The sequence below is a fragment of the Dipodomys merriami genome, unplaced genomic scaffold (genome assembly GCF_024711535.1).
Source record: "Dipodomys merriami isolate MVZ:Mamm:240054 unplaced genomic scaffold, mDipMer1.0.p SCAF_27, whole genome shotgun sequence".
In the NCBI taxonomy this organism is placed as follows: Eukaryota; Metazoa; Chordata; class Mammalia; order Rodentia; family Heteromyidae; genus Dipodomys; species Dipodomys merriami.
This window is the reverse complement of record NW_027204159.1, coordinates 5,479,632-5,493,510: the sequence shown is the minus strand read 5'-3', so window position 1 is coordinate 5,493,510 and position 13,879 is coordinate 5,479,632. Positions and strand designations below refer to the sequence as shown.

General features: G+C 41.3%; 1 protein-coding gene across 1 annotated transcript in view; it reads left to right on the top strand.

The window, feature by feature from the left end:
- Cdc23 (cell division cycle 23) overlaps positions 1-13,879 on the top strand; it is a 38,102-nt gene that overhangs the window by 7,671 nt on the left and 16,552 nt on the right. Inside the window, exons 4-9 of the mRNA XM_070036089.1 lie at positions 6,094-6,136; positions 6,672-6,777; positions 7,020-7,152; positions 9,529-9,706; positions 9,792-9,889; positions 10,032-10,113. Of these exons, the coding sequence (XP_069892190.1) occupies positions 6,094-6,136; positions 6,672-6,777; positions 7,020-7,152; positions 9,529-9,706; positions 9,792-9,889; positions 10,032-10,113 (640 nt within the window). The remainder of the gene's footprint in view (positions 1-6,093; positions 6,137-6,671; positions 6,778-7,019; positions 7,153-9,528; positions 9,707-9,791; positions 9,890-10,031; positions 10,114-13,879) is intronic.

The window sequence follows — 13,879 nt, the reverse complement described above, 5'->3', positions numbered from 1 at the left end:
ACCGTCCCTCAGCTCTTCAGCTCAAGGCTAGCATTCTACTACTTGAGCTACAGTGCTACTTCCAGCTTTTTTTTCTGCTTATGTGGTGCTGAGGAATCAAACCCAGGGCCTCATACATGCAAGGCAAGCACTCTACACTGGGCCAACTCCCAGCCCCATGTTTTTTCTTCAATGAAACATTTATATTTAGAACCACATGGGAAAGGTTTAACCTTTTAAATAGATTGAAAATGGGCCACCAAGTAAATGTACGTTTTTATTTTTTATATATTTTTTTGTCTGAGACTGATACTAGAACTTGGTACCTGCTGCTGGTGCTCTACCAACTGAACCATGCCTCTAACCCCAGTAAATGTACTTTATAAGTGTTTAATGGTAATAAAAATGAATGAAAGCCGGGCGCTGGTGGTTCACGCCTGTAATCCTAGCTACTCAGGAGGCTGAGATCTGAGGATCACGGTTCAAAGCCAGCCCGGGCAGGAAAGACTGTGAGACTCCTATCTCCAATAAACCACCAGAAAACCAGAAGTGGCACTGTAGCTCAAGTGGTAGAGTGCTTGCCTTGAGCTGAAGAGCTGAAGGACAGCTCCCAGGCCCAGAGTTCAAGCCCCACAACCAAAAAAAAAAGAATGAAAAATAAAGTTTTATAGGGCTGAGAAGGTGGCTCAGTGGTAGAGCGCTTGCCTTGCATGCCTGAGGCCCTGGGTTCGATTCCTCAGCACCACATAAGCAAAAAGAAAAAAGCCGGAAGTGGTGCTGTGGCTCAAGTGGTAGAGCACTAGCCTTGAGCTGAAGAGCTGAGGGACAGTGCCCAGGCCCAGAGTTCAGGCCCCATGACTGGACCCCAAAAAAATAAAATAAAATAAAGTTTTATAATAATGGCTACATGGAGCTGGGCATGGTGGCTCATACCTATAACTCCAGTTTAAGAGGATTGTGGCTTGGCTAGTCCAGACAGTAGCTGGGTTTTGGTGGTATGTAGCAGTCATCTCAACTATGTAGAAAGCCCAAATAAGAGAATGCTGGTCTAAGCTAACCTGGTCATTTGAACAACAACTAAAGCAAAAAGGGGTAGGACTATGGTCTAACACCTTCAATGCAAGTACAAAATCTTGATTTTTATCATTAGTACCAGTAGGCACCTGTGACTGATATTAACAGGATAATTATATGAGATTATATAACGTTCTTTATGTCTATAAGTGTTTAGTATTAGGTTAATTTTTGTTGTTGCTTTTTTTTGTGCAAGTCCTGGGGCTTGAAAATGGGGCTTGGGTGCTATCCTTGAACCTCTTTGTACTCAAAGCTAGTGCTCAAAACTTTGAGCTACAGCGCTATTTCTGAGTTTTTCCTGAGTAGTTTATTGGAGATAAGAGACTTTCCTACTTAGGTTGACTTCAAACCTTGATCTTAATTCTCAGCTTCCTGAGTAGCTAGGATTATAGAAGTAAGCCACCAGCACCTGGCTGCTCTGAGCTTTTTTGCTCAAGGCTAGCACACTACTACCTGAGCCATAGCTTGACTTCTGGCTTTTTTGGAGCTTAATTGGAAATAAGAGTCCCCTGGACTTTCCTGCTTGGGCTAGAAATAATAATCCTTACATCTCAGCTTCCTGAGTAGCTAGTATTACAGGCATGAGCCACCAACACCTGACTAAGAAATTGTTTTGAGAAAGTGAGGGAGAAAGATGAAGGAGGAGAGAGTTTGATTGGGATATAGCAATACAGTGAGCCATTTCCTGTGCAGTAAATTGTGTTGATTTTTTTTTTTTTTCTTTTTTGGTTGGTTGTGGGGCTTGACCTCTGGGCTTGAGTGCTGTCCCTCAGGTCTTCAACTCAAGGCTAGTGTTCTACCTCTTGAGCCACAGCGCCACTTTTGGATTTCTGGTAGTTTATTGGAGATAAGAGTCTCATGGTCCTGCCCAGTCAGGCTTTGAACTGAGATCCTCAGATCTCAGCCTCCTGAGTAGCTAGGATTACAGGCAGGAGCCACTGATACCTGACTTGTGTTGTTTTTTTTTATAATATATTTTTATTTTCTTTAAGTAGTTGTACAAAGGAGTTGCCATTCAACAGAGCAGTTTATAAAATACAGTGCCTCTTGATCAGTGTCACACCTTTTAACATTCTTACACATGTGGCAATATTTTTTTTCTTTTTTTTTTTGGGTCCGGTCATGGGGCCTGTACTCTGGGCCTGGGCGCTGTCCCTCAGCTCTTCAGCTCAAGGCTAGCACTCTACCACTTGAGCCACAGCGACACTTCCGGCTTTTTTCTTTTTGCTTATGTGGTGCTGAGGAATTGAACCCAGAGCCTCAGGCATGCAAGGCAAGCGCTCTACCACTGAGCCGTCTTCCCAGACCAATATTTTTTTTCTTTATTGAGATTAAGTGATTATATAAATTTCACAAATTTCACAGTATTGTGGGATAATGATACTTAAAGTCAAACACATTTTAACTTTCACAAGGAACATTGTTATCACAGTCTGTCTATTTATTTATTTATTTAGGGTCCGGTTGTGGGCCTGAACTCTGGGCCTGGGCGCTGTCCCTCAGCTCTTTAGCTCAAGGCTAGCACTCTACCACTTGAGCCACAGCGCCACTTCCGGCTTTTTTTTTTTCTGCATATGTGGTGCTGAGAAATTGAACCCAGGGCCTCATGCATGCAAGGCAAGCGCTCTACCACTGAGCCACCTTCCCAGCCCTGGTCTATTTATTTTTATTTTTATTTTTCGTCGGTCGTGGGGCTTGAACTCTGGGCTTGGGCACTGTCCCTGAGCCCTTCCGCTCAAGGCTAGCTTTCTACCACTTGAGCCACAATGCCACTTCCGGTTTTCTGAGTGGTTTATTGGAGGTCAGAGTCTCATGGATTTTCTGCCTGTTTTGGCTTTGAAAGCAATCCTCAGGCACCCAGCTGTCATCGTGGTCTATAAAGCTTATGGACTCTACAAATTTGGACACTATAGCTTTTTTTTTTTTTTTTTTTTTTTTTGCCGGTCATGAGGCCTGAACTCTGGGTCTGGACGCTGTCCCTCAGCTCTTCAGCTCAAGGCTAGTGCTCTACCACTGGAGCCACAGCGCCACTTCCGGCTTTTTCTGTTTATGTGGTGCTGAGGAATCGAACCCAGGGCCTCATGCTTGCAAGGCATGCACTCTACCGCAGAGCTACCTTCCCAGCCAGCTTTTTTTTTTTAATCAAGTGATATGAACATTTCTTTCCTTTAGCTTAGTGTAAGCTGTTCTCACTTCTGTGTTGATTTTTAATTTATAATATTATCGCTTTATTTGTAATATGATATTTTATTTTATGGCTATTAAAATTGTGAATGCAAGTAAAATTAGTACTGTTGATAGTAATTAAACATGTATATGCTTATTTGTTCTTTTGAGACAGGATCTTACTGTGTAACACAGGCTGGTCTGGAACTTGTGATTCTCCTGCAGCAGCTTCCTGAGTTCTGAAATTACCAAACACCTGGAACTTTTTGAATATATCTTTCTACTTTTCCTTATTTTATGTGTAAATGGATTTTTTAAAAAAAATATTAAGCTGTGAGCTGCTGGCTCATGTCTATAATCCTAGCTACTCAGGTGGCTGAGATCTGAGGATTGAAGATAGAAGACGCCCGGGCAGGAAAGTAAGATTCTTCAATTAAACCAAAATGTCAGAAGTGGATCTGTGAATCAAGTCATAGAGTGACATCTTTGAGCAAAACTCTGGACAGTGCCCTAGCCCAGAGTTCAAGTCCAGTACTGGCAACAAAAACAATAACAAAAAATCCAGTTAGGGCTGGGAATGTGGTTTAGTGGTAGAGTGCTTGCCTAGCTTGCATGAAGCCCTGGGTTCCATTCCTCAGTACCACATAAACAGAAAAAGCCGGAAGTGGAGCTGTGGCTCAAGTGGTAGAATGTTAGCCTCAAGTAAAAGCAGCTCAGGGACAGTGTCCAGGCCCTGAGTTCAAGCCCCAGGACTGGCAAAAAAAAAATCCAATTATATAGTCCTTATTTTTAGATAGTGTCTTAGTCAAGTATGGCAGCTTTTTGTGGTTTGCACTGTTTCATCCCCCTCCCCCAATTGTTTTTAGTTTTATTTATTTATTTTTGTTTTTTGAGATAGGGTCTTATCTATAGCCCAGATTAGCCTGGAAAAAAATTTTTTTTTTTAAATTTTTTTTTGCTGGTTCTGGGGCTTGAACTCTAGGCCTGCACAGAGTCCCTGGGCTTCTTTGGCTCAACTAGCTCCCTACCACTTTGAGCCACAGCACTACTTCTGGCTTTTTCTGAGTAGTGTATTGGAGATAAAACTCTTAATGGACTTTCTTGCCCAGGCTGGCTTTGAACCGGCAATCCTCTGATCTCAGCCTCTTGAGTAGCTAGGATGACAGCCACCAGCACCCAGACAAGCTTGGGATTTTTTGTTTTATTATTATTTTTTTTGCCAGTCCTGGGCTTGAACTCAGGGCCTGGGCATTGTCTTTGATAGCACTCTACCACTTGAGCCACAGTGCCACTTTCAGCTTTTCTTGTTTATGTGGTACTGAGGAATTGAACCCAGGGTTTTGTGCATACAAGTCAAGCACTCTACCTCTAAGCCACATTCCCTGCCCAAGCTTGGATTTTTGATCCTCCTTTTTTCTTCTCCCAAGTGGAAGGATTACAGATATATGTCCCAACTCCTGGCTCTTTTTTTTTTTTTTTTTAAGTACTGGTGTTTGATTCACTCAGAACCTAAAGTCTCTATGTTCCTAATTCTGTATTTTTACTGTGTAAAATATATGTGAAATTTGCTTTTTTTTTTTTTCTTTTCCGGTAGTACTAGGGATCCAGTCATTCAGTGCCTTGTATATGCTCAACAAGTACTCTATTCATGGGCTATATCCCCATCCCTGAGAGAGAAAAACAGGGAGGGGGGCAGGGGAAGGGGAGAGGGAGAGAAGAGAGGGAGAGATATATATCAATGTGTCAGTATAAGGGTATGAACTCAGGTACTCTACTGTTAAAGTTATGCCTTCAACCTAATTTTTGTTAAGGTATTTTGGAGATGGAGTCTTGCAAACTTTTCTGCCTAGGCTGGTTTTTAACCAAAGTCCTCCAGATCTCAGCCACCTGAATAGTTAGGATTATAGGTGTGTACCAGGATCAGCCCTTGGATTTTGAGACAGCAGCTCCCTTAGGCAGGCTTTGAACTTAGTATGTAGCACTCGCTGGACTTTAAATCTCAATCCTGCCTTACCTTTTGAATGCTAGGGTTCTGTGTATGCTCCACCTTGCCTGGCATTCACATACATTTTGTCATTTCTATCTCCACACTTGTGTATATAGGCATACCCATAAACAAAATGTCTTACTCTCTGACGAATTTGATGTCATGATAAATTTAGTATGAACTGCTTCTGTTTGTATCTTTTAAAAATAATGGTAATGGTATTTACCCCCAATCTTTTTTCTTTCTCTGTTACTCTCTCTTTTTCTGGATGATGATGGATCAAACCCTAGAGCCTTGGATATGCTAAGCCCCCATGTTCTAGTACAGAGCTATAGCCCCCAGACCAGGGTATTAAATTTAATTATTACTTGGTCAAATGTTGCACATTTTCTCCACTGTGTAGTTACTCTTTTTTAATTGGAATTAATCTACAATCTAAGGGGATATACTTGAAGGCCTACACTTCATTAAAACATTTCTTTTAAACTTAATATCAATTGTTAATTCTTGCCAGAAGTACTCTTTATCATGATGTTGTATGATGTTTTCCATTCTGGTATTCTCCACATTTGTTTCTTGAAGTTTGTCATTCTACTCGAAGCAGCACCATCCTTTTCCCATTTATTTATTTGGTATCAGTATGACTCATGGATCTTGTATTTTTAATTGTTTATAATCATTATTATTTTATTGCTTTAGTTACCCAGTCTTAGCCAGTAGGAGCTCCTGAATAATTTTTTAAAATTAGTGACCAAAAAATAGATGAAATTTGGTTGGACAAGTCCAACACCAACCAAATTCTACTTAAAGTAGAATCAGGCTGCTAGTTTTAGAATGTATTTTAGATCTAACTGAAAAAGATCCATTTGTTAATTTTTCTCTTACAGTCTGGAGAGAAAAAGAAGGATGATGAAACAGTTGATAGCCTAGGTATGATTTTTTTTGTTGTTGTTGTTATCTTTTGACTTAAAAAGCAGGGTTTCAAAGTTATATGGCTATTTGACTCAGGCAGGTAATATAAATTGTTGTACATTGTAAATTACATAGTTTATCTCAGCTGCAGCAGTGTTGCCTAATGGGAAATCTGGGCCTGTCATTGCTAAGGATTTCTTTTCTGTTTCTTACAAACTGAAACTGAAAATTCTGTTTTAATGGAAGTTTCTGATTTTTAGCAGTAACTAATTTGAATAAAGTCAACTGTGTGGGTTTAATGAAATAGGATTGCAGAACATTATCACTTGTAATTTACAAATAAATGGATTATGGTAGATGTTATTGACTGCTTGTATTTACCAGAGGTTTTAGGCATAATTTGTTTGAGGCTAACAGCAATATATATAGATATATTTATATATGACACATGTATATATATCATATAATACATATTATATATAATGCATATATATACATATCTTTGAGAATGAAAATCAGCATCCTTCCTTAGATCAGACAATTTCTTTCTTAGGTCCTCTGGAGAAAGGACAAGTGAAAAATGAGGCTCTTAGAGAATTGAGAGTGGAGCTCAGCAAAAAACATCAAGCTAGGGAACTTGATGGATTTGGTCTTTATCTGTAAGTGTTGTGGTTTTTTGGAACTTTCTATAATATATTTCTTAAATAGAAGGGAAAAGAATTAAACTCTTTGAGAGAGAATGGTAGGAAGAGGGGGTGAATGATTGATGGGGGTATATTATATAGTTAAATGTGACCATGGAAACCCCTCCCTTGTACAACTAATGTGTTAGTAAAAAAAAAAAAAAATAGAAATGAACAGAAGAATTAACCTCTTTTGTGATTATTTTCTTTTTTTCCAGGTATGGTGTTGTGCTTCGAAAACTGGACTTGGTGAAAGAAGCTATTGATGTGTTTGTGGAGGCTACTCATGTTTTGCCTTTGCATTGGGGAGCCTGGTTAGAACTCTGTAACTTGATCACAGACAAAGAGATGGTAAATTGAGATGAGCTGCTCTAAGTTTTATATAATCTGTAATAAAGTGTCTTTGGGGGTATGATGTTAACCTTTGATTATACTAGTTATGCTGCATCTTTCACTGTTTTGAAATCTTGATCATCATTTGATAATGACAGCCCTTGTTCAGTAGTTCTCATTAGTCTTATGTCCCTTTATTTTAAAATGTTTTTCATATTTATATTTTCACATTCAAGATTTGCTGTAACTTCTTGTACAGACTCAACGGTAGTTTCTCTCCTGATTCCAAAGAGAAGATTTCCTTTCTCTATTTTTTTCTTTTGGGGAGAAAGGTGCCAGTTAATTTAGAACTTGAACATAAGCCATCTCACTCAAGTTTGGGTTACTTTTTTTTTTTTTGCCAATCTTGGGGCTTGAACTCAGGGCCTCGGCCCTGTCCCTGAGCTGCTTTTGCTCAAGGTTAGCACTCAACCACTTGAGTCACAGTGCTACTTCTGGCTTTTTCTGTTTTTCTGGTACTGAGGAATGGAACCCAGGGCTTCATGCATGCTGGGCAAGCACTCTACCACTAAGCCACATTCCCAGCCCTCCAACGTTTTTTCTTTTTTCTTTTTTTTTTTTTTTTTGGCTGTTGTGGGGCTTGAACTCTGGGCCTGGGCTCTCTCCCTCAGCTCTTCAGCTCAAGGCTAGCACTCTACCACTTGAGCCACAGTGCCACTTCTGGTTTTCTGAGTGGTTTATTGGAGATAAGAGTCTCATGAACTGTCTTGCCTGGGCTGGCTTTGAACCGTGATCCTCAAATCTCAGTCTCCTGAGTAGCTAGGATTACAGGTGTGAGCCACCAGTGCCTGGCTCCTCCAACTTTTCTTAAACACGTTATTAATCATTCTTTTTTTTTTTTTTTTTTGTCAGTCGTGGGACTTGAACTCTGGGCCTGGGTGCTGTCCCTCAGCTCTTCAGCTCAAGGCAAGCGCTCTACCACTTGAGCTACAGCGCCACTTCCGGTTTTCTGGTGGTTTATTGGAAATAGGAGTCTCACGGTCTCTCCTGCCCGGGCTGGCTTTGAACCGCGATCCTCAGATCTCAGCCTCCTGAGTAGCTAGGATTACAGGCGTGAGCCACCAGCGTCCGGCTTTTTTTTTTTTTTCAGTCATGGGGCTTGAGCTATGGGCCTGGGCCTTGTCCCTCAGCTCTTCAGCTCAAGGCAAATGCTCTACACTTGAGCCATAGTGCCACTTCCAGTTCTGGTGGTTTATTTGAGATAAGAGTCTTATGGATTTTACTCTCTGAGCTGGCTTTGAACCTCTATCCTCAGATCTCAGCCTCCTGAGTAGCTAGGATTACAGGTGTGAGCCATCAGCATCCGGCTTTATTACATCATTCTTTTGGCAGAAATTTGCAGTTGTTTTTATTACATATCATTTTCAGTTGCATGATTGGATCTACCTTACCAGTCCAATCATATTTTTCCAATAAATAGCTTCCTCAAATCAAACTAGTTTCTTGCTCTACTTATCTTTATTCATGTCTGTTTTTCCTGTACTTCCATTTTGTTGCCCTTGCCTATAATATTGTATTCTCCCTCTCCCCCTCTCCCCCTTCCTCCCTCCCATCTCCTCCTCCCCATCACCCTGTTTCTCTTTCCCTCTCTCCCTGTACAGTTCTCCCTTCCCCCCTCCCCCCACCTCTCTTGTTTGTCCTGGGGCTTGAATTTTGAGCCTGGGCTCTGTCCCTGAGCTTCTTTATGCTCAAGGCTAGCACTCTACTACTTGAATCAGAGGATCACTCCCCGCTTTTTCTGAGTAGTTTTTGGGAGGTAAGAGTCTCATAGACTTTCCTGCTGGACTGGCTTTGAACCACTGATGCTCAGATTTCAGTCTCTTGAGTAGATAGGATTACAGATGTGAGCCTGGCTCTCTTTTTTATTTAATCCTACCCATCCTGTAAGACTTGACTCAAATTCTTTTTTTTTTTGGTGGGTTGTGGGGCTTGAACTCTGTGGTCTTGGGCCCTGTCCCTGCGTTCTTCAGCTCAAGGCGAGCGCTCTACCGCTTAAGTCACAGTGCCACTTCCGGTTTTCTAGTGGTTTTTATTGGAGATAAGAGTCTCACGGACTTTCCTACCTGGGCTGGCTTTGAACTGTGCGCCGCTTTACCTCAAATTCTTGTTTGTTTGTTTTCTTTCTTTCAGTTTATTTTATCCCAATTGTATTTTAGTTGTCACTTAAATTACCCTGTATTCATTTTTAGGTGCACTAATACAATTTTAGTGATAAATACCTTGAGACAATGAAGATCCTTCCTTAATGTTCATTTGGGAGAAATATCAATTTATTAAGTATGTTTCTCTCCCCCCTCTTCCCTACCCCCCAACCCCCATTCTCTCTTCTGCTAGCTGAAGTTCCTGTCTTTGCCAGACACTTGGATGAAAGAATTTTTTCTGGCTCACATATATACAGAATTGCAGTTGATAGAGGAGGCCCTTCAAAAATATCAGAATCTCATTGATGTGGGCTTTTCTAAGAGCTCATATATTGTTTCCCAAATTGCCGTTGCCTATCACAATATCAGAGGTAAGTGAATAAGGACAATGAAATACTGTTAGGTCCTGAGAGGTACATTGTATTATCTTCTGAACCCTCTATCTTCTTTTGGCAGATATTGACAAAGCCCTCTCCATTTTTAATGAGCTAAGGAAACAAGACCCTTATAGGATTGAAAATATGGACACATTCTCCAACCTTCTTTATGTCAGGGTAATAAGTTGTTTCCTTTGCTCGGGTTTGATTAAACTCTTCTGTGCTTTAATGTCTGAATTAGATTGTTACCTATTTGCATTAGTTATAAGAAAGGTAAATTGATGCAGTTTTTAGATGATATTTCCTTTTTTTCCCCCAGAGCATGAAATCTGAATTAAGTTATTTGGCTCATAACCTTTGTGAAATTGATAAATACCGTGTAGAAACCTGCTGTGTAATTGGTAAGGATCAATGATATTTTTTCTTTATCCTTTTTTTTTTTTTGATTGGTCGTGGGGCTTGAACTCTAGGCTTGGGTGCTATCCCTCAGCTCTTCAGCTCAAGGCGAGTGTTCTACCGCTTGAACCACAGCGCCACTTCTGGTTTTCTAGTGGTTTATTGGAGATGAGAGTCTCATGGACTTTGCTTGCTCGGGCTGGCTTTGAACCGTGATCCTCAGATCTTAACCTCCTGAGTAGCTAGGATTACAGGCGTGAGCCACCAACAGCCATTTATCCATTTTTTAAAGTAGTACATATATAAAAATAACAACAGTGCCTATAATCCTAGCTACACAAGAGGCTGAGATCTGAGAATCATAGTTTGAAGCCAGCTTGGGCATGCAAATCCACAAGACTTTTCTCTTGCTAACCAGCAAAACATGGAAAGTAGAAGTGTTGCTCAGGTGGTAGAGCACCAGCCATCAGCATAGGGCTTTAAATTGGAGTCCCCAATACTGTCACAAAGAAAAAAAATAACAGTGTTAGAATGTTAAAGGTATGCCAGAGAAAGTTTAATCTCAACCCTATGATTGTTTGGAGAAAGTGACTCCAGAATATTTTCCTATTCAAAGAGTAAAAATGTTTATGTTTGTGTATGTGCATACAGTTTGTCTGCAAAAATGATTGCATTGTTCATGTTCTTCATGTTGCTTTGTAGGTTTTTTTGTTGTTGGTAGTACTGGGATTTGAACTTGGGACCTTTCGCTTGCCTGGCTGTTGCTCTACTGTTTGAACCACACCTCCAGACCTGTTTTTTGCTTGTTTGAGAGTTTCTTTATACAGTGGTCTTGAGCCTCAATCCTACAGCTCTTAGCCTCTGGAGTAGCTAGGATTATGGCATGAGCCACTGGCTTCTGGCTTTTTCTTTTTTTTTTTTTTTTGTCAGTCGTGGGGCTTGATCTCTGGGCTTGGGCACTGTCCCTTCGCTCTTCAGCTCAAGGCAAGCGCTCTACCACTTGAGCCACAGCACCACTTCTGGTTTTCTAGTGGTTTATTGGAGATAAGAGTCTCAAGGACTTTCCTTGCCCATGCTGGCTTTGCACCGTGATCCTCAGATCTCAGCCTCCTGAGTAGCTAGGATTACAGGCATGAGCCACCGGTGCCCAGCTTGGCTTGTTGTTTCTTTTCTTTTTTTCCTTTTTGTTGGTTGTGGGGCTTGAACTCTGGGCCTGGGTGCTGTCCCTGAGCTCTTCAGCTCAAGGCCAGTGCTCTAGCACTTGAGCCACAGTGCCATTTCTGATTTTCTGGTGGGTAATAGGAGATAAGAGTCTCATAGTCTTTCCCACCCTCACTGGTTTTGAGCCATGATCCTCAGATCTCAGCTTCCTGAGTAGCTAGGATTATAGAGGTGAGCCACCAGTGCCTGGCTTATATTTTCTTTTTAAGTTAATATATCTTTGCTACTTTTCCCTTTTAGTACATTTTGGCTCCTTTTTCCCTTTCCCTTTTCCTTTCTTTCTATCTCCCTCCTTCCCTTCCTCCTCCCCTTTTTTTTCTTCCTACCTTCCCTTCCTTCCTCTCCCTTCCCTCCCCCCCTCCCCTCTCTCTCCACTCTTTCCCCTCTCTCTGCTGTACCAGGGATGAAATGCAAGGCCTCATTGTACATGTTAGGCAAATGTTCTACTACATCTGAACTACATCCCATCCTTTGTTCTTGTTGTTGTTTTGCCAGTCCTGGGGCTTAAACTCAGGGCCTGTATGCGGTCCCTGAGCCTCTTTGTGCTCAAGGCTAGCTAGCATTCTACCACTTGAGCCACAGCACCACTTCTGGCTTTTTCTAAGTAGTTTATTGGAGATAAGATACCTCATGGACTTTCTTTTTTGGGCTTGCTTTGAACCATAATCCTCAGATCTCAGCCTCCTGAGTAGCTAGGATTACAGGTGTGAGCCACCTGTGCCCAGCCCTTCTGTTTTGTTGTTGTTTTATGTACTATTCCTGGGGCTTGAACTTAGGGCCTGGGCACTGTCCCTGAGCTTTTGTGCTCAAAGCTAGTATTCTACCACTTGAACTACAGCTCTACTTGTGGCTTTTTCTTTTTCTTTTTCCAGTCCTGGGGCTTGAACTCAGGGCCTGGGCACTGTCCCTGAGATTTTTTGTTTTTTATTTTTTCTCAAGGCTAGCACTCTACCACTTCAGCTACAGTGCCTTTTTTTTTTTTTTTTTTCTGTTTATGTGGTAATGAGGAATTGAACTCAGGGCTTCATACATGCCAGGCAAACACTCTGCTACTAAGCCACTTTCCCAGCCCTCCACTTGTGATTTTTTGGTGAATAATCAGAAATAAAAAGTCTCATGGACTTTTCCTGCCTGGGCTGGCTTCAAACCATGTTCCAAAGATCTCAGCCTCCTCAGTAGCTAGGATTACAGGCATGAACTACTAGTGCCCAACTAAGGTGAGTTTTTTAAGTAATTGCAACAGTTAAAATGTCCTGGTAATTATAATGTGTTATGCAGTTTACATTGTTGACTCTTTTATTATTCTCCTTTTGTAGATGAACAAATTAATGCACAATGTAAATTGCTTAGCTACTCAGGAGACTTGAGATCTGAGAATAATGGTTCAAAGCCAGCCCAGGCAGGAAAGGCTGTGAGACTCTTATCTACAATTAAGCACCAAAAAAAGCCACAAATGGAGTTGTGACTGAGTGGTAGAGTACTACTCTTTAGTGAAAAGGTTCAGGATAGCACATAGGTCTTGAGTTCAGGCTCTAGGACCAACACACACACACACACACACACACACACACACACACACACACACACACACACACACACACACACACACACACACACACACACACACACACACACACACACACACACACACACACACACACACACACACACACACACACACACACACACACACACACACACACACACACACACACACACACACACACACACACACACACACACACACACACACACACACACACACACACACACACACACAGTCTCTCTCTCTCTCTCATTGTTATCATCTAGAGATTACCTGTTCAACCTTGTTTGAAATCTTTTGTCATCCTAACTCCTTTAGCAGCTTCAACTTATAGCCTTACTATCTGTACCCAAATTTTTGTTTTTTTTTTTTAATCCCCCCACCTTCATTTTTTGTAAGTAGGGGAAGTTCACCTTTGGGCACTGTGCCTAGAATCTGCTCACTTGTCTCTAGATCTTAGGTACAGAAACAAAGATGTCCTTGTGTAGGGGAGTTGTGACTGAGTGGTAGAGTACTACTCTTTAGTGAAAAGGTTCAGGATAGCACATAGGTCTTGAGTTCAAGCTCTAGGACACTCTCTCTCTCTCTCTCTCTCTCTCTCTCTCTCTCTCTCTCTCTCTCTCTCTCTCTCCTCTCTCCCTCTCTCCCCTCTCCCTCTCTCCCTCTCCCTCCTGTTCAACCTTGTTTTGTTTTTTTTAATCCCCCCACCTTCATTTTTTGTAAGTAGGGGAAGTTCACCTTTGGGCACTGTGCCTAGAATCTGCTCACTTGTCTCTAGATCTTAGGTACAGAAACAAAGATGTCCTTGTGTAGGGTACAGAGCCCTCCTTTTTTCTAGATTAACATAAAATTGAGTTTAAACTTAAACAATCAGATATAGGGGACAGTGATGTAATTGATTTCTCCTGAATCGAAAGATTAAATAAGAGTAAATTTTTTTAAAAATGGAGGTTTGGCCAGTTGGTTGTTTTCCCAAAATGGAATCCTATTACATAATTTCTCCC